At 39.3% G+C, this 18673-nt stretch overlaps 1 protein-coding gene across 2 annotated transcripts in view; it reads left to right on the forward strand.

Moving 5' to 3' along the window:
* The first annotated feature begins 3905 nt into the window (after nt 1-3905).
* Nucleotides 3906-18673, forward strand: part of UBQLN1 (ubiquilin 1) — a 53570-nt gene continuing 38802 nt past the window's right edge. The window contains exon 1 of one of the 2 annotated variants that reach the window (XM_061163758.1): nt 3906-4280. In XM_061163758.1, the coding sequence (XP_061019741.1) occupies nt 4101-4280 (180 nt within the window). In that variant the 5' untranslated portion in view covers nt 3906-4100. The remainder of the gene's footprint in view (nt 4281-18673) is intronic. The other variant, XM_061163757.1, reaches the window with a different exon arrangement.

The following is an 18673-nucleotide window of genomic DNA, read 5'->3' on the forward strand; positions in this document are numbered from 1 at the left end:
CTTTACATGTGACTCAAATTCCTTTCACTTTACTTCACTTTAAAATCCTTCTTTGACTTTCCTTCCTTCCCCTGCACCAAGCAGGAGGTGAAATAACATGTCCTTTCTCTGAAACTATTGCAAAGCAAATAAGGTTCAAGTTAAGTATTGTATGTATGTATCGATATCTATCTATCACTGCGACATAAACCTTGCAGGAGACAAAGGAGTATAAAATATGATTTACTGATTTAAATGAATTTCTTCTCTAGTGGTAAAACGGACAGTTCAATAATTCATTAACTTTAGCAGAAAATGCTATCATGCCAAGAAATCAGCTTAGGCATTGTGTGGTACATATGATGATCAAGACTTGACCCTGTTTTCAAGGACCTTGTCTAATAAAACAAATGTGCACATGACTAAGAATGACACAAGGCCAAATGGGTAAGTGACACCAGAAGGGTAATAAAGTCATATGGGAATATACAGTATTTAGAAAATATGTCTGATCAAAGAAACATTATCAGGGAAAAACTGTTAGGGAAAGTCCCATTTCAGCTAAGTCTTGAAGGATGGGTAAAACAATGAAGTCAAAATGAGAGATAAGAATTTCAATTTGCAGTGAAAATGTGTTGAAGCCTAGAGGCAGGAAAGCATAAGACAAGCTTGGAATGCTTAGTGGACTCACTTGATTTAGGGTTAAGATAGGAATGAGATATTATTTTGAAACTCTGTCGAGAGCTAATGACAATTATCTGGGTGTCATAATGAAAGTTTAGTTCTACAGGGATAACATATGGCACCAATAATAAATAGTTTTGAGGATGGTGACTTCAGACTGGAAGCAAGGGAATCTGGAGGTTATTGTTGCAATCTAGGCCAGAATTAATGAGGGTGTGAACTGGACTGGTAACAGGAGAAATAGCTTTAGATAATAGAAGGTATGTTACAAGTGATGAATTGTCAGGTGATGTGTACAAATAATTATGGTGGAGGTCAGAGAAAAAAATGATTCTGCTTGCTATTTTCTATTAGGGAAGCAGCAGTAATAATTGGCATGTGGGGGAGGGGGGGTGTATTGACTTGAAGGAGTGACCCTAGGTGAGAAAAATACAATGCACAAGCATTTCTAGAGATGAGAATAAACCTGTTTGACTGCAGCAGATCGTTTCTATAGAGTAATGGGAGTGAAGCTTGAGAGACTAGGAGTTAGTTGTGGAGGGCCTTGTACCTAGCTTGGGCTTCATTTTTGAGAAAATGGAAGCATGATCAATGCCTGTTATTTATACCACTTTTGGACATATGTACCATCTTGTGTTACTATGTAAGTTCCTGGACACGGGATTAATTTGCTCAATAAATTCTTGTTGATTGATTGAATCTGTTGACTCATTTTGTCAAGGAAGAATTCTTCTACCATTTGAATAATAGCCTCTTATTATTATAGTTGAATTTTGAATATTGAGACTTAAAAAATGGGATCTATCCACTTACAGCTGGCTCATATTCACTTATGAAAACTTAATGATAAAATGTCAGGAACTCTGTGAGCCAGGACCTCAAGCTGATAGCTTGAGATTGGCCATTTTGCAAGTATTTACATCAAGGGGATTGGGAAATGCTAAAAAAAAAAAAATCAAAGCTTCTTTTCTGGAGAGTTGGTTATTAAACCCATATCAGCATGGCACTGCTTATCTCCGCCTCCTTCCATTTCTTACCCCTCATCCAACTTGCTTCTAAGTTTTTTGAGGGCAGACTGAATCTTATTCCTTGGTATCTTCAACATTAATGTACTCAATCAATGTTTATAGAATGAATAAAGTATGCTTTTGTAATTTTTTTCTAGACTATTAATAAGGAGAAGGAAATGGCAACCCACTCCAGTACTCTTGCCTGGAAAATCCCATGGATGGAGGAGCATGGTAGGCTACAGTCCATGGGGTCACAAAGAGTCGGACACGGCTGAGTGACTTCACATTAATAAACAAAATATATTAAAAAGAAAATGCCTCAAATAAACATTTAGGCCTCTTGGGCCAAATTGTTTTTTTTTTTTTGTAAGTAGTTTTACCAGGACATAATCAGGCTTAGTCTTATATGTATTGACTATGGTTGCTTTGCGATATTAGGGCAGAGCTGAGTATTTGAGACAGAGAACGCACGGCCCACATAGCCCAACATACCTAGGATCTAGTCTCTGAAAGTTTGCTAATCCCTGATCTAAACCCACATCTTAGTGGTTTCTTAGAGGGTAGGGCTGTTTCTAAAAAGGTCCATAATGAATTACTATACTGTATATGCGTACAGATAAATTATATTACTTCATAAATCGTGCACAGACATCAAAACTTTTTAGAAATTAATGTAACACACAGATAATCACAGAGCAATTTCATAAGTGCAGAGTTAGATATAAATGGTTTCCAACGGTGGAACTTTCTACCTTGAGGAGTAATGATTACTTCACATCTAAACATATGTAAACAGCCATTCTTTAGCAGAAAGCTCTGTGTAATTTCTTCATGTTGTTGAAAAATGCTGCCAGAAACTTCGCTGATATGAAATGACGTCGCTATAGCAATTTACACGTTAAGAACTTAGACCCAGATTTCAGACTGGCTCTGCTAAGAAGCGGACTTCATGCAAGAGTACTTAAAAGAGCCAGAACAGAGCTGGACGATTTAAGAACAGAAATACAAAGTGTATCTTTCCACACCTGGGTCACGGTGTGGTGTCAAAGTTTACATTTGCGCAATACTGGTTTATAAAGTTTATGTCCAGTGTTGTACATTCCTTGCAAGTCATCTTTAAAGGCAAGTGATGAGGTCATTTCAAATTTAATGTTCTCTAGGGGAAAATTAACTTCCTGTTTCTTATTTACACATGTATTACACTGAAAATAATTTTTGAACGACTACCTTTGATGTCACCTCAAGTCTGAAACAGGGCAGTAAGTTAATTTGGTAGAGTATAAAATGAACACCTCGGCTACATTGTGCTGTCTCAGCCGGGAGAGCACGCCTTGGATACTATGTTGCTGTCCCAAACATCTTACGGGACAGTACTGACAGAGAATTCAGCCGGGGGCTAGCAGGGCTTTCAGCGCCACTGCCAACATAGGAGGCCTGATCCCCTGACCAAACCTGACTGACCAGGGTGGGAAGCTCTGGCCCCGGAGCACTGACCGCTCGGAACAGAGCAGGGTGGCGACAGGGGCGTCCTCCATTTTCCTTTCTTTATGATGAGGATTTTTTTCGTCCATTAACTTATCTTTCAATTCTAGCGCACCGTGTAGTAAAAGCAAACGTTTAAAAATTTTAAAGTACGCAACATTTAAGCACATTTCAATATCAACTACAAAAAACCCTCGCGGGCATTTGTTCCAGACCCTCCTCCCAGTGGGGTACACCGTGAAGCAAGCTCAGGCTCCTAGGAGATGCGCACCGTAACCGCCGGAGTGAGGTGAGAGGGTGGGGGAGAACTACCTGGCCTGCCATCGCGCAGGCGCATTTCCGGCCGCAGCGCCCAGTGGTCTAGCTCCCTTTCCAGTAATTTCGCTAGCCGTGACGTCATCCTCGTGCGCCCTTACGGTGCCTCCCAGAACCCCCAAATTTATATTTTGGTGAAAGGGGTAAGAAGGAATGAACTGACCTCTTCCACCCCACTCTGTTTTTAGTCCTTGACTCTGGACGCGCCTACGCTTTGGTCAATGGAGCGGGAGAGGGAAAGAAAAGCACCCGGAGATGCAAACGCCGCCGGCCAGGCATGACTCGGCGACGTCGCCAGCCGCGTTACCCGGCGTGCCCCGCGCGGCGCGGGCAGAGCGGCGTAGGGGGAGGGGCGGGGAGGAGGAAGCGGCGGCGGCGGCGGCTGCTGCGGATGTCGCTGCGACTGATCGGCGTCTGAACACACGGCGGCTGCCGAGCGCCCGACCCGGGCCTGCGCCGGAGCCCACGCCAAGCTCCGCGGCTCCTCGCCCGCCAGGGCGGCCCTGAGCCAGTTGTCACTGAGGCAGCGTGCCTCACATTCTCCGCTGCCCGGCCAGGCGGGCTCTGGCGTTGCCTGGCTCCCGCTCGCTCACCCGCTCCCTCCTTTGCGCCTGAGTCACCGCCGCCGCCATGGCCGAGAATGGTGAAAGCGGCGGCCCTCCGAGTTCCCAGGACAACGCCGCCGCGGCCGAAGGTGCCGGCGCACCCGCCGCCAGCGCCTCCACGGAACCCAAGATCATGAAAGTCACCGTGAAGACCCCGAAGGAGAAGGAGGAGTTCGCAGTGCCCGAGAACAGCTCTGTCCAGCAGGTGAGGGCCGCGCTAGGCTTGGGGCGGGGTGGGGATGGCGGCAGGACCTTCGCCAGCGGCAGGAGGAGACTGTTTTGCAAGGGCTTGGGAGGAAGGGGTCGTCTCTGGAGGTGCCCTCGGCCTTTCTCCTGGGTCTGATCCCAAATTAGATCACACCCAGGTTTGTGGATTTGCTCCTGGCGACACCGCAGAGGTTTGTGGCGGGGCCTCTTGGCCTGTTTGTGGGACGCGCTGATGCCGCTCTCCTCGGCGCCTTCCTCCTGCTCCGGCGTCCGCCGACCCCAGCCTCCTCCCCCAGCTCCCCGCCTCCAGCCGCCTCCCTCTGACTCCGCACAAAGGAAAGAGACCCGCCGCCTGGCTCGGGCGGGGTGGAGGCTGGGCGAGGGTTTGACTTTAGCCTGGTCTGCGGTTTTGTCTCTTGAAGGAAAAAAAAAAGAGGGGGTGCTCATTGTTTTACCAGCCTGGGGGTTAAAGTAGATTTTGGGGGTGAGGAGCACGTGTCCATTTAGTTCTGCGTTTTGACCGCTGAAATCTTTCCCACCTTCCAATCTTTAAAGAAGAAAAGGAGCTGTGACGTAGAAATTGCTTTCAGCCAAATCTTAATAGAACTAGGCTTAAGGAGAAAGGTGGATGACTTTCACTGACGACTTGCTGTTTCTGGTTTTTTTTTTTTTTTAAAGTGTGTTTGTCATTCTTTAGATGCCAATCGTTGGGGAGGTTTTTGTTTGATTTTAGAGGAATAGCTACGTTATTCACATGTTAGCAATTGTAGTCAGATGAAAGAGCACGAACCTGGAGTTAATGGAGGAAATTTAAAAGTAATTTACCGCTTAAAATCTATTCAGGAATACAGTTACTGCAGTTAATTAGTGATCTTGAGGAATTTAACAAATCATTTTAGTTTTTGTTAAATATACGTCCCAGAATATTTCTGTAATTACTGAATTGATCTCAGACAGTTGATCAGCAGATATCAAGACAGTGTGAACAGTTTATGAAGAAGCAAAAATGAAACGTACCTGTAAGTTTCCCTTAAAGGAACAATAAACACTTGCGTTGTTTATATGATTATGAAAGGTGGTGTGTTCTGTCAAGTAGTAAGAATGTGTAGCATCGTGAGAAACTTTGACCACCTTTTGAATCCCTATTTTTTTGGTCTCTCAATTTTCCTATAAAATTTTCCCTTAATTTTTAAAGTATTTTCCAGCATACAGGAAAGTTGAAATAATTGTGCAATGAACTCTCATGTGTCTATCACCTACAGTTAGCATCTTGCTTTATTTGCTTTATCACACAATTAATCATTTATTGGTCAGTTTTATTTTTTGGATGCAATTCAAAGCAAGTTGCAAGTATTAGTACATGTTATGCTTTTGAACTGTGGTGTTGGAGAAGACTCTTGAGAGTCTCTTGGACAGCAAGGAGATCCAACCAGTCCATCCTAAAGGAAATCAGTCCTGATTGGAAGGACTGATGCTGAAGCTGAAACTCCAATACTTTGGCCACCTGATGCGAAGAGCTGACTCATTGGAAAAGACCCTGATGCTGGGAAAGATTGAGGGCGGGAATAGAAGGGGACGACAGAGGATGAGATGGTTGGATGGCATCACCGACTCAATGGACATGTTTGAGTAAACTCTGGGAGTTGGTGATGGACAGGGAGGCCAGGCGTGCTGCAGTCCATGGGATCGCAAAGAGTCAAATACAGCTGAGCGACTGAACTGAACCCTTGAAAAGCACTTCAGCAATGTGCATTGCATATCATTAACCTGAGTTCAGGTTTTCAACTTAAAATTTTTGAAGGTAAATTTGACTTGGAGTGAAATGCAGTCGGTTGCCATTCCCCGAGTTTACACAAATACATACACGTGTGTAATCCGAAGCCTTCTGGAGTTGTAGAGCTTTATAATTAACTGGAAAGTTCCCTCTGGCTCTTTCCCAGTCAGTTCAGTCACTCTCCCCGATTCAACCACTGTTTTTCTGTATGGACTCGTTTTGCTTATTGTAGAGTTTGATATAAATGGCATACAATATACACTCCATTCGGTAAGGCTTTTTCATTCAGCTTAGGGTTTTGAGACTCGCTATTATGTATCATCAGTAATTCTTTCCTTCTTATTGCTTTTTGCCTTCCATTGTATGAATATATCACCGTAATTATCCATTTTCATATTGAAAGTCACCTGGACTCTTTGCAGTTGTTGGCTCTGAACACTTCTGTACAAATCTTTTTGTTGGATGAATGCTTTTATCTCTCTTGTTAATGCCTAGAAGTGGAATGAGTGTGTGTTAACAGGGAAGCTGGATGCTTAGTTTCATAAGGAACTGTGTTTTTTTTTTAAAGTGCTTGTACTTTACAATCCCACTGACAGTGCATGGAAATTCCTGTTGCTCCATATTCCTACAAACATTTGATAATATCAGTCTTTTTTTATTTTTGTTACTCTAATGAATGTATAGCCATGTTAGCTTTTGAAGCCCATAGTAGTTCTTTCCAGGATTTCAAGTTCAGGTCTCCATTATTCTGGCTGCTTTAAGCATTTTACTGTAAAAGATTAGAAAGTCAATATTTTGTAAATAGAAAAATTCATTTAGATCAGTTTATTATACTATTATCTGTGAGGAGTTTTTGACTTTTTATGATGGTGAAACTGGAATTTCAAATTCTATGGAAGTTTTAGTTAAACTCCTCTGTAACCAAAGTAAAATTTTAACAGATAAAGTCTTTCTGCAGCAACTTCTTCTCATGGTAATTGAATTTTTATTTTGATAAATACTTTCTTTTGAAGTAGAAAATGTGATAAAAATTTAAGCTTATCATTCATTGCATCAAGAACCTGAAGACAAATTGTGGGCTCTGTTAGGGTAAGTACATTTGGAAAAATGTACAAGAATAAGAAAAGTAGTTTTCACATGGTTTGAAAAATTCTTCTTGAAGCACAAGAAAAGTTCTGTCATCTATAATTTTAAGTTTTTCTCTAAGGGTTTCACAGATTTAAACTGTTTACTACAGATTAAAATTAGTCAATAAAATAAACTTAATGACGTTGAGATTTCACTGAAAATGTTCTGTAAAAAATTGGGAAGTATTTGGTCCTGAAAGTTCTTAGTAATCTTAGAGGTAAAAAGGATAAGCAGAAGACCTACAAAAAATAATATTGAAGGCTTAGGCTTTCTATTAGACACATCCCATGTTGAAAATCTGTTTTCTGTGTAATGTAAATTCTTTTACTATACTGTGCTGAAATAGTATCAGGGCTTCTGTGATAGCTCAATTGGTAAAGAACCCTCCTGCATTGCAGGAGACCCTGGTTTAATTCCTGGGTCTGGAAGATCTGCTGGAGAAGGGAAAGGCTACCCACTCTAGTATTCTGGAGTATGTATATGAATGTGTTCTAATCGATGGGATGAAATTATATTAAATTTCTTGGATAAGGTATAAACAAGTTGTAAGGTGGTTATTAAGTTTCTTATTTTTCCCTCTGTTTCTATTTGTAACAGGGAGAAACAGGATACTTTAATACAGTTCGTATTCAATTTTAACTCATTCAAGGTTGATGATAAAGCTTATACTTTTTGAAATTAAAGTGAAATTTATTTTTTCATTGAGTGCTCAATGGGGTAAAGTTTAAATTTCTACCTAAAGGTGGTTGGAATATAAACTTTTACTATGTCTTTCTTAAGGTGGTTTCATTAGTAAGGGTTTTCATGATATAAGTTAATAGATTTTTTTTAAAATGTGTAATGACAAAGTCCCTGTGTATGAGATTATGTTTTCTCTTACTTATTCATTATTTGCTATTGGAAACAGTTTGAGGATTTCTAAGTGTCAGCAAGCAAGATGAAGTCCAGAAGAATGTTGTGGTTAAAATTAGTGCAGAGAAAAGACGGGACTTCTATATACTAGCTCCTAACTAGGTTGTTTTGGGATTTTTATAGTTCTCTAGAGTATAGTCTTAAGATTTTGAAATACAGTCATCTGAAGTAATCAGGCAGTGTATTCTAGTTTTGGGAAATGTCTTCATCACTTGAATCTTTTAGAAAGATATTAACATAATGTACATGTTACTAATGTATTTAGATATAATGTATATATTGTACTGAATAACGTACTTAGATATAATGTATATATTGTACTGAATAGAATTGAACTTTTCCTTGATAGGGGAAATTACATTGACTCAGGGTCATTATCTCAAACATCATTTAAAACAAAGACTTTATAGTGTAGATCTAGAACTTCTGTCCACAGGTGTGCTTCAAGCCATGTCTGACTGTTGAGCCCTTAAAATGTGACTGATTTGAAGTGTGCTGAAGGGGTAAAATACACACCAGATTTTGAAAACTTGTGGCTGGTTTCTTAAGAAGCACAACGTTTCCAAGATTTATCTGTGTTGTAGCATGTATTTTACTGCTGAATACTATTCCAGCGTATGCCACATTTTATTTCTCCAGTTGATTCATTCATCAATTGATGGACATTTGGAGTGTCTCTACTTTTTGACTACTATGAATAATGCCAAAGTGAATACTTACACAAGTTTTTTGTGGACATATTCTTGAACATATGCCTTTTGAGTTGAATTATTGGGTCATGTGATAGCTGTCTATTGACCTGCTCTTGGGACTGCCAAACTGTTTTCCAAAGTGGTTGTACCAGTTTTTATTCCTGCCAACAATACATGAGGATTCCAGTTACTTTCCATTGTCTGTAACACTTGTTACTGTCTGTCTTTATAACTTTGCTGCTGTGAAGCATTTTGTTGTGATTACTTGACTTTGTATTACTCAGCAGCAGTTCTTAATATAGTCTGGGGGTCCCCATAGCCCTTCTAGGAGGATCATAAGGTCAACGCTACTTTCATAATTTTCTGAGATATTTTTGTTTTTCACTCTGATTTTCTCAAAAACAAACAATGTACTTTTTCAGAATCTGTAAGATGTGGGTTTTGCTGCAATGGGACATTTAATAGATTATGTAGGGAGTTTTAAGGTTGAGGATTGACTTCACTAAGTTGCCATTATTTCTCACCTAGAAACTATGGTAGCCCTCCCTGCACCCCCATTAACTCCTAGAGCAGTCTCTGAAAAATATTAATCAGATCATGTTACCCTCTACATAAACTAACAACTCCCCATTGATCTTGGACTTAACATAATGGGGTCATGAGGCCTTGTGTGATAAGGTTGCTTCCTGCCTCTCCAGTCTGATGCCATCTTTCCTCCTTGGTCACTTGCCTCTTGCCTTACTGACTTTTTCGTTCCTTGGCCTGTTAATCTCTTTGTTTCCCTGCCTGACGAGTTCTGTGCCATTTGTTCTTGCTATTACCCAGATTGCCTCTCTTGGTGGCCCTTCCCACGCAGTGCAAGGTCACTTTCTCAAAGAAGTATCCCTGGTTTTCCAGAGTAGGTTGAAATTCCCCATTGTACTTTCTCACAGTATCCTGGTTTTGGTCATAGTTTATTACAACTTAAAACCTGTATTCATGTGATTATTTGATTAATTTATTTGTGTGTGTGTGCTGGAGAAGAGCCGTGGTTGTTCCCAGTAGCGTTACCAAAGCCTAGCACATAGTGTGGACTAAGAAAATATTTGTTTATAACTGAATCTAGACCATATGCATGATATGAGTAATTAATAATCAGTACCAATAACTTAGGACTTCCATGGTAGCTCAGCTGGTGAGGAATCGGCCTGCGATGCTGGAAACTCCAGTTCAATTCCTGGGTTGGGGAGATCCCCTGGAGAATGGATAGGCTACCCACTCCAGTGTTCTTGAGCTTCGCTGGTGGCTCAGACGGTAAAGAATCCGCCTGCAATGCGGGAGACCTGCATTCGATCCCTGGTTTGGGAAGATGTGCTTCCCTGGTGGCTCAGCTGTAAAGAATCCGCCAGCAAAGTGGGAGACACGAGTTTGATCCCTGAGCCAGGAATATATGCTGGAAAGGAAAGGGCAACTCACTCTAGTATTCTTGCCTGGAAAATCCCATGAACAGAGGAGCTTGGGGGGCTACAGTCCATGGGGCTGTAAGAGTCAGACACGACTTCGTGACTGACCCACCACCAGTTACTTACTGTCTACTGAGTGCAGTACAGTTGCCCCTCGGTGTCGCCAGGGATTGGTTCCAGGACCCACTGTGGATTCCAAAATCTGTGGATGCTCAAGTCCCAAAGTCTCCGTCTGCGTTTGTGGGTTTGGACAGCTGGCTGTACATAATCTCATTGTTGTCTGCCCTCCTCTCACGGCTTCATCTGAAACTGCTCTCCCTTCAGTGCAACACTCTTGACTGCTACAGGATGTTCATTCTCGCTTGTAGTTACTGAAACAATTTTTCTAGAAGAGCCTTTCTTTCTTTCTTTTTTTTTTTTTTAGAACAACCTTTCTTAACTGAAAAGCTTCATTTTAACCATAGGACCCAGAAAGATTTGAATCAGTTCAGTTCACTCAGTTGTGTCCGACTCTTTGCCGACAAAAAAAAAAAAACAGAAAGTTTGAATGACTTGTCTGTTTTTCCAGCCAATATACTTTTAAATGCGTAGGAGAGAAGTTAATTCTTTACCTAAGCTAAGTGGTGTGCTAGTAGATGTTTATCAGCTAGTTCTTTGGGGGAAAACAGCACTAATTTGTAGTGTTTGCTGATTTCCATGGTAGTAAATACCTCTCCCTATGGAAGATTTTAGGCTGTGACTATGAAACTGGCTTATACGATTTATGAAAATTAAGACTGAGCTGGTAGGAGCTGTTGCTTATGGTGAACGTCTTAAGGCTGGTGTCAGCCAACTAGAGTGAGCCAAATTCACCATTCCCATTCACCTCTATATTGTCTGTACTTTCAGAACAGCCCATGGAGCTGAAAATATTTACTGTCTATCCCTTTACCAGAAATTTGCTGACTCCTGTTATAGGGCATTAGGTCTTACTAGATCGAGATCTTGTCACACAGTTCCTCAAAACCTTTCTCACTGGAAAATTTTGCCATGACTTAAGTTTAACAGCATGACCAGTAGAGATACAATGCAAACTGCATATATAATTTTTCTCATAGCCACTTAAAAATTAATTTTTTATTAGAATACTTAGAACATAAAATTTACCATCCTAACCATTTTTGAGTGTACAGTTAGTTCAGTGACCTTAAATCCATTCATATTGTTGTGCAACCATCACCACCATCCATCTCTAGAATTCTTTTCATCTTAAACCAAAACCCTGTACCTATAAACAATAGTTCCCCATTATCCCATCCTGCCAGACAAGAACCATTCTGCTTTTTGTCTCTATGAATTTGACTACTTAGGTTTCTCAGAAGAGTGGAATCATAATATTGGTCCTTTTGTGACTGCCTTATTTCACTTAGCATAGTGTCCTCAAGTTTCATCCATGTTTCAGCATGTGACAGAATTTCCTTCTTTAAGGCTGAAGGATACTCCATTGCATATGTATACTGTGGTATGTATATATCCCATTTTGTCTATCCGTTCAGCTCTCAGTGTCACTTGGGTTGTTTCTGTCTTTTGGGTTTGTAATTGTAATATATATATTTTTAACCTAGTATATCTTAAGTATCATTTCAACATGTAATTGATATTTTTTAAATTAAGTTACTTTTCTTTTTCATACTAGGTGTTCAAGATGTGATGTGTATTTTACACGCACAGCATATCTTAATTTGGACTAGCCACATTTCAAGTGTTCAGTAGCCACTTTGGTTAGAGACTTCAGAATTAGAGAGCATAGCTGATAAGGTCTTCTTGCTTTGTTTCCTTACTTACCTGTCCCTGGTCATTCACTGCATTTCAGCTGTTTTTAAGTCTTTTCCTCCAACTGTCAGTAGCTCTTTGTCCTTTTGAGCTTTTGCCAATGCTGCTAATGGCAGTAACATGATACTTACTACAGGCTTATTATACTAAGGCATATTGCATTAATACTTTTTAAAGTTTCACAACTTTATGATGAAAGAACTGTTGTTACCTGTTATTTAAAAATGAAGAAACCAAGACTCAGGTTAGAAAAGTGGTTAAATTTATACACTTGTTATATAGTGAATAACTCTGGAGTGAATAACTCCAGAATAACTCTGGAGTCCACACCTAATCACTGCTTCAAGACGCCTTGACTTTTCTCTGGTTGGCTTTTCAGCCTGTAGGTTTATTTAAGTATTAGTTCATTGAAGTTTGCTTGGACTTGCCACTCTAAATTAGATCAGTGACTATAATCTCTGATACCACTTTGTGATTAAGTGGACTTTATCCTCCCCTCCCCATACTGTAAGAATTTACAAAGATAGGGACGGTTTTGCTTACCTCTTAATCCCATGGTACCTGCCTAGTATTGTACTTAGCACACATTGAGTAATGCAAATATTTATAGAGTGAATGAGCAAATAGTGTGTTAAAGATTTTTTTTTTACAGTGTTTTGTGCTTAGTTGGGAATATTTTAACAGTGTGATTTGCTTAGAAAAATGTGACGTTTAGTCTTACTTTAGTGTCCAATGGCATTAGTTATTTTAAAAATTATTTATCTTATTTTTTGATTGTGCTCGGTCTTCAGTGGTGCACTTGAGCTTTCTCCAGTTGCAGAGAGCGGGGAGCACAGGTTTGAGGCTTATGCGCTTAGTTAGAGCATTTGGGCTCTAGTTGTGATGCACGGGCTTAGATGCTTCACAGCATGTGGAATCTTCCTGGACCAGGACTCCAACACGTTGCCTGCATTGGCAAGTGGATTCTTAGCCATTGTATCACCAGGGAAGTCCCAATGGCGTTATTTTAGTTATTTCTCTATCTGAGCAACTTCCACTGTAAAAAAAAAAAGAAAATCCCATTAAAATTAGAATTGGGAGGTTTTTCAAGAGACTAATGTTGCTATCTCCAAATCTCCTTGATGCAAAACTTACTGAGTTAGCATATCAGATTCCATTTGTTATAGGTATAAACAAAAAATATATATATGTGCATCTATTTTGCAAATAATTTTCATTATCAGAAGATATGAACTCTGGTTTATTCTAGGTAAATTTATGCCGTTCTGAGTGAGTTTGATGTCCCGTAGATATGACTACATAGACTGCTTGATTTATTAAGCAGCTAATGTGTAGATTTCTAGACTGGTATGGGGTCTTCTGTTAGATTTTTTTTTTAGAGCCTTTAAGATTCCAGTTTTTATAAAGAGTATGGCTTTATTAGTTTTAAAAATACCAACTGCAAAGAAAATGAAGTACATCATGCATTCTGTTTAGGAAATTTCCAATGAGAAAAGTGTGAAATAAAACATGTATGTGTATGGCTGAGTCCCTTTGATGTTCATCTGAAACAGTCACAGAATTGTTAATTGGCTATACCGTAATACATAACTCAAAAAAATTTTTTAAAAAGGGAAACCCACTCTTAAGTGTGTATCTATCTAATTCTTTTCAGAAAAATATTCATATATTTACCCATATGTAATTTTCTACTTATTCCTGTTAAGCAGACGGACCATTACCCACACTTTAACCTTACTCTTTATTTGTATCTTCATTGTCTTTCTATATTGGCATATGAAGAGCTAATTCATTCGACTGTTATTTATTGATTATTTGTATTTATTCAGTTCAGTTCAGTCGATCAATCATGTCCGACTCTTTGCGACCCCATGAATCACAGCACGCCAGGCCTCCCTGTCCATCACCAACTCCCGGAGTTTACTCAAACTCATGCCCATCGAGTCAGTGATGCCATCCAGCCATCTCATCCTCTGTTGTCCCCTCCTCCTCCTGCCCTCAATCTTTCCTAGCATCAGGGTCTTTTCAAATGAGTCAGCTCTTAGCATCAGGTGACCAAAGTACTGGAGTTTCAGCTTCAGCATCAGTCCTTCCAATGAACACCCAGGACCAATCTCCGTTAGGATGGACTGGTTGCTTGCAGTTCAAGGGACTCAAGAGTCTTCTCCAACACCACAGTTTAAAAGCATCAGTTCTTCAGCACTCAGCTTTCTTTCATAGTCCAACTCTCACATCCGTACATGACTACTAGAAAAACCATAGTCTTGACTAGACAGACCTTTGTTGACTAAGTAATGTCTCTGTCTTTTAATATGCTGTCTTGGTTGGTCATAACTTTCCTTCCAAGGAGTAAGTGTCTTTTAATTTCATGGCTGCAATCACCACCTGCAGTAATTTTGGGACCCAAAAAATAGTCAGCCACTGTTTCCACTGTTTCCCCATCTATTTGCCATGAAGTGATGGGACCAGATGCCATGATCTTAGTTTTCTGAACATTGAACTTTAAGCCAACTTTTTCACTCTCCTCTTTCACCTTGATCAGGAGGCTTTTTAGTTCCTCTTCACTTTCTGCCATAAGGGTGGTGTCATCTGCATATCTGAGGTTATTGATATTTCTCCCGGCAATCTTGATTCCAGCTTGTACTTCCTCCAGCCCAGCACTTCTCATGATGTATTCTGCATATACGTTAAATAACAGGGTGACAATATACAGCCTTGACGTACTCCTTTTCCTATTTGGAACCAGTCTGTTGTTCCATGTCCAGTTCTAACTGTTGCTTCCTGACCTGCATACAGGTTTCTCAAGAGGCAAGGTCAGGTGGTCTGGTATTCCCATCTCTTTCAGAATTTTCCACAGTTTATTGTGATCTACACAGTCAAAGACTTTGGCATAGTCAATAAAGCAGAAATAGATGTTTTTCTGAAACTCTTGCTTGTATTTATTAGGTTGGTACAAATGTAATTGTGGTTTTGGACCGTTAATTTTAAATCATAATTAGGTTCAAGCACATCTTTATTAGTCAAAATTGGAAACATTACAATCAACACATTTTTGCCAATGAGAAGTAAGTTTGTTTATTCCTATAATGTAAAAATCTGTGCTTTAGGATTTGATGAACTTTTGAAAAGCATTTTCTGCCTCCTGCTGGTTGTGGAAGCATTTTGCCTGCAAAAAATTGTCGGTACTTGAAGAAGTGGCAGTCAGTTAGCAAGAGGTCAGGTAAATATGTCTAGTGAAGCAAAACTTTACAGCCCAATTTGTTCAACTTTTGAAGCATTGATTGTGCAGTAGGCTGTCAGGCTTTGTCGTGGAGAAGAATTGGGTCCTTTCTGTTGATCAGTGCTGGCTGCAGGCATTGCAGTTTTCAGTGCATCTCATTAATTTGCTGAGCATGCATACTTCTCAGATGTATTGGTTTCGCTGGGGTTCAGAAAACTGTAGTGGATCAGACCGGCAACAGACCACCAAACAGTGACCATGACCTTGTTTTGATGCAAGTTTGGCTTTGGAAGTGCTTTGGAGCTTCTTCTTGGTCCAAGCTCTGAGCTGGTCATTGCTGGTTGTCGTATAAAATCCACTTTTTGTCACATGTCACAATTTGATTGAGAAATTGCTCTTCATTGCTGCATACAATAAAAGATGATGACACTTCAAAACGACGATTTTTTTGATTTTCTGTCAACTCATGAGGCACCCACTTACTAAGATTTTTCACCTTTCCAATTTGCTTCAAATGCCCAAGACAAGACCATGGAATGGTTGAAGTTGAGTTCTTCGGCAGTTTCTCATGTAGTTGTTAGAGGACCAGCTTTGATGATTGCTGTCAATTGGTTGTAGTCAACTGAGACCAACTGATGGCTGGCCACTCCAGTCCTCATCTTCAAGGCTGTCATCTTCTTGAACCACCACTGCACACTGTACATTCGTTAGCAGTTCCTGGGCCAAATGCATTGTTGTTGTGAGTTGTCTCTGCTGCTTTGCAGTTCATTTTGAACTCATAAAGTTGCTCGGATTTGCTTTTTGTCTAAAACATCATTTCCATAGTTTAAAATAAAGTACACAGCAAGTAATGTGGCTAGCAAAAAACAAAGCAAGAAATGCACATTTAAATGATGTATAACATAACCACATTTAGAATGTATTCCAGTATCAAGTGGCAAAGTTTGATGGAAAGCCACAATTATTTTTTCACCAGCTTAATGCATAATATTAATATTTTTGAAGAAAGGGAAAGGGTGTTGTCATTACGAATATTGTGGTCTGCATCTTGGAGAGAGCATTAACCTTGGAAGCTGAAAGATAACGGCTTTACGCCTCTGAGCCTCACTGGCCATATTCTTAACATGTGATGAAATACCTGCTTTACTAGATTATTTGAAAGATTTCTTGAGATAATATGTAAAAGTACCTAACTCAGAGTTTATATACTTCACTTGAATTGGCTTCTTTCCTTTCGTATCTTTTTGTTTGCCAGGAAATTGAGTCTTATTTTTTTGTAGTAGAAGAAAGCTTAGTTTGCTAGCATGTGAAAGTGCAACATTTAATTTGTAGTTATTTGTAAAGTTTAGGTCACAGAAACTCTTAAAAACTCTTAAAAACTGTTAAAAACTTAAAAACTCTTAAAAACTGTGCCCCTTTCTCATATAGCTGCTTATGTTTCTGTGGTTCATCTTATGCCTAACATCTTAATGTAAGATTTATACACTGTTTTTTAATGAGGGTACTTTAAGGTTACTCAAACCTCAGGCATTTGGAGAATAATGCCTGAGGTTTGAGTAACCTTAAATGTATTTTTTACATTTTTTTTTTTTTTTTGAGAGATATAAGCAGTACTGAATAAAAAACTGATTAAAAAGTAGAGACTCTCAAAGGACCTGTGACTTAAAAATACTGAAATAGCAAATGTTTGAATGCAGTGTGTTACTCACCCAACTATTTAGAAAATTTTTGTTAAATGCTATTAATATGTGGTTCTGCAGGAAATGAAATTAAAGTGTTTTAATCTTTAGTTTTTGGGTTTTTTTTGAGCTTGCAAGATTTTTCTGTTTTTTTCATAAGGATATTTAATATGAGTAGAGACTGGCTAGTCAAAGGTAAATTTGGATTGTGGGATATTGGTAAGGGATGACTGTTTCATCATAAAAGCATATTAACTCAATATTTTAAAGTGCTTATAGTTCAGAGTTTATCCTCACACAATTAGGTTAGAAATATTTGTTTGCCTGAGTATACTATGCCCAGATATTTTACATTCATCACTTAATTGTCCTATTAGTCCTGCAGAATAATTATACTCTCCATTTTACTGATAGAAAACTGAGGCTCAGAGACAGGTGACATCTTACAGGTCATACAACTAGTAAGTGGCAAAAATAAGATTTGAATTCGGGTGTAACATGTCTCATAAACATTCTTCCCTAATGTGGTAATGCTTTGTCTCCGCCCTGCCCCACCGTGCTTGTGTCTCTTCCCCTGAACAAATCAGGAACAGGGAATAAATGACGTAGACCCTGAACAGATGAGATTGGTGTCATGAAAGTTGATACTGTATTAAATCTTAGATTTTTTCATTTAATATAGCATTCTACTTTATGTTGCCTTCTAATTCTTGATTATTTATTTGCCTCTTCCTCCTCAGATTAAAAATAGCAAATTTAGGGGGAAGAGGGTATGCTGTTAAGATAAGAATGCACTGGAAGATACAAAGCAAATATAAGACAGTTTGAGAGTCTGGAATAGTATTTCTGTATTGTAGGACAGCAGCTGATAACTGTACCAGTAACTAACTCAGCATTGTCAGAAAGTTAAATTGTATTTGGTAGAATGGAAAGCAGTTTTGGTTTTCACACAGGCGTGAACTTAGCTGTATAATCCACTGATGTGAAACACCTTACTTCAGATGATGCTGAGAAAATGAGAAGGCTGCTGAATGTTTTGTAGATGCTGAGTTGATTTCAAATCATTAAATAACTTACTTTTAGGTATGTTGAAATTTTGATTCTTGAGAACGTGTATAGTAGTTTTCACTTTTCAACCTTTCTAGCCTGTTGGAAATTTCTGAAGGTTGTCAAGAGCAAGACCAGAGTAGGAAACCTACATTTATAGGAAATGTGTATCCTTAGAGACTCATTCCAGTGTGTATTTTCATTTTGAACTGGTGGTGGCCACATGAGCGGAAGGACAAAAGTAAGCATATCTATCAAGGTAGTATAGAAATAACTAAAGGAAATTATGAAAATCCTTTTTGGTTAGGATTCTTCCCTAGGTATATGGAAGCATTTTATATAATTTGTTGCAATAAATTTTATGTTTCTACAGAAGAATATTGTCTGGGCTGCCTCCTGTCTAAAGCTGCTTTGAGAATTTTTAAGAATGGTAATCAAAGGATTAGTCTCCAAAGATATTTAAGCAGCTCATACAGCTCAATATCAGAAAAACAGCCCAGTCAAAAAATGGGCAGGACACCTAAATGGACAATTCTCTAAAGAAGACATACAGATGGCCAATAAACACGTGAAAAGATGTTCCACATTGCTAATTACTAGAGAATTGCAAATCGAAACTACTGTGAGGCATCACCTTGCACCAGTCAGAATGGCCATCATCATAAGATCTACAAACAGTAAATGC

This window comes from Dama dama, chromosome 16 (genome assembly GCF_033118175.1).
Source record: "Dama dama isolate Ldn47 chromosome 16, ASM3311817v1, whole genome shotgun sequence".
NCBI lineage: Eukaryota > Metazoa > Chordata > Mammalia > Artiodactyla > Cervidae > Dama > Dama dama.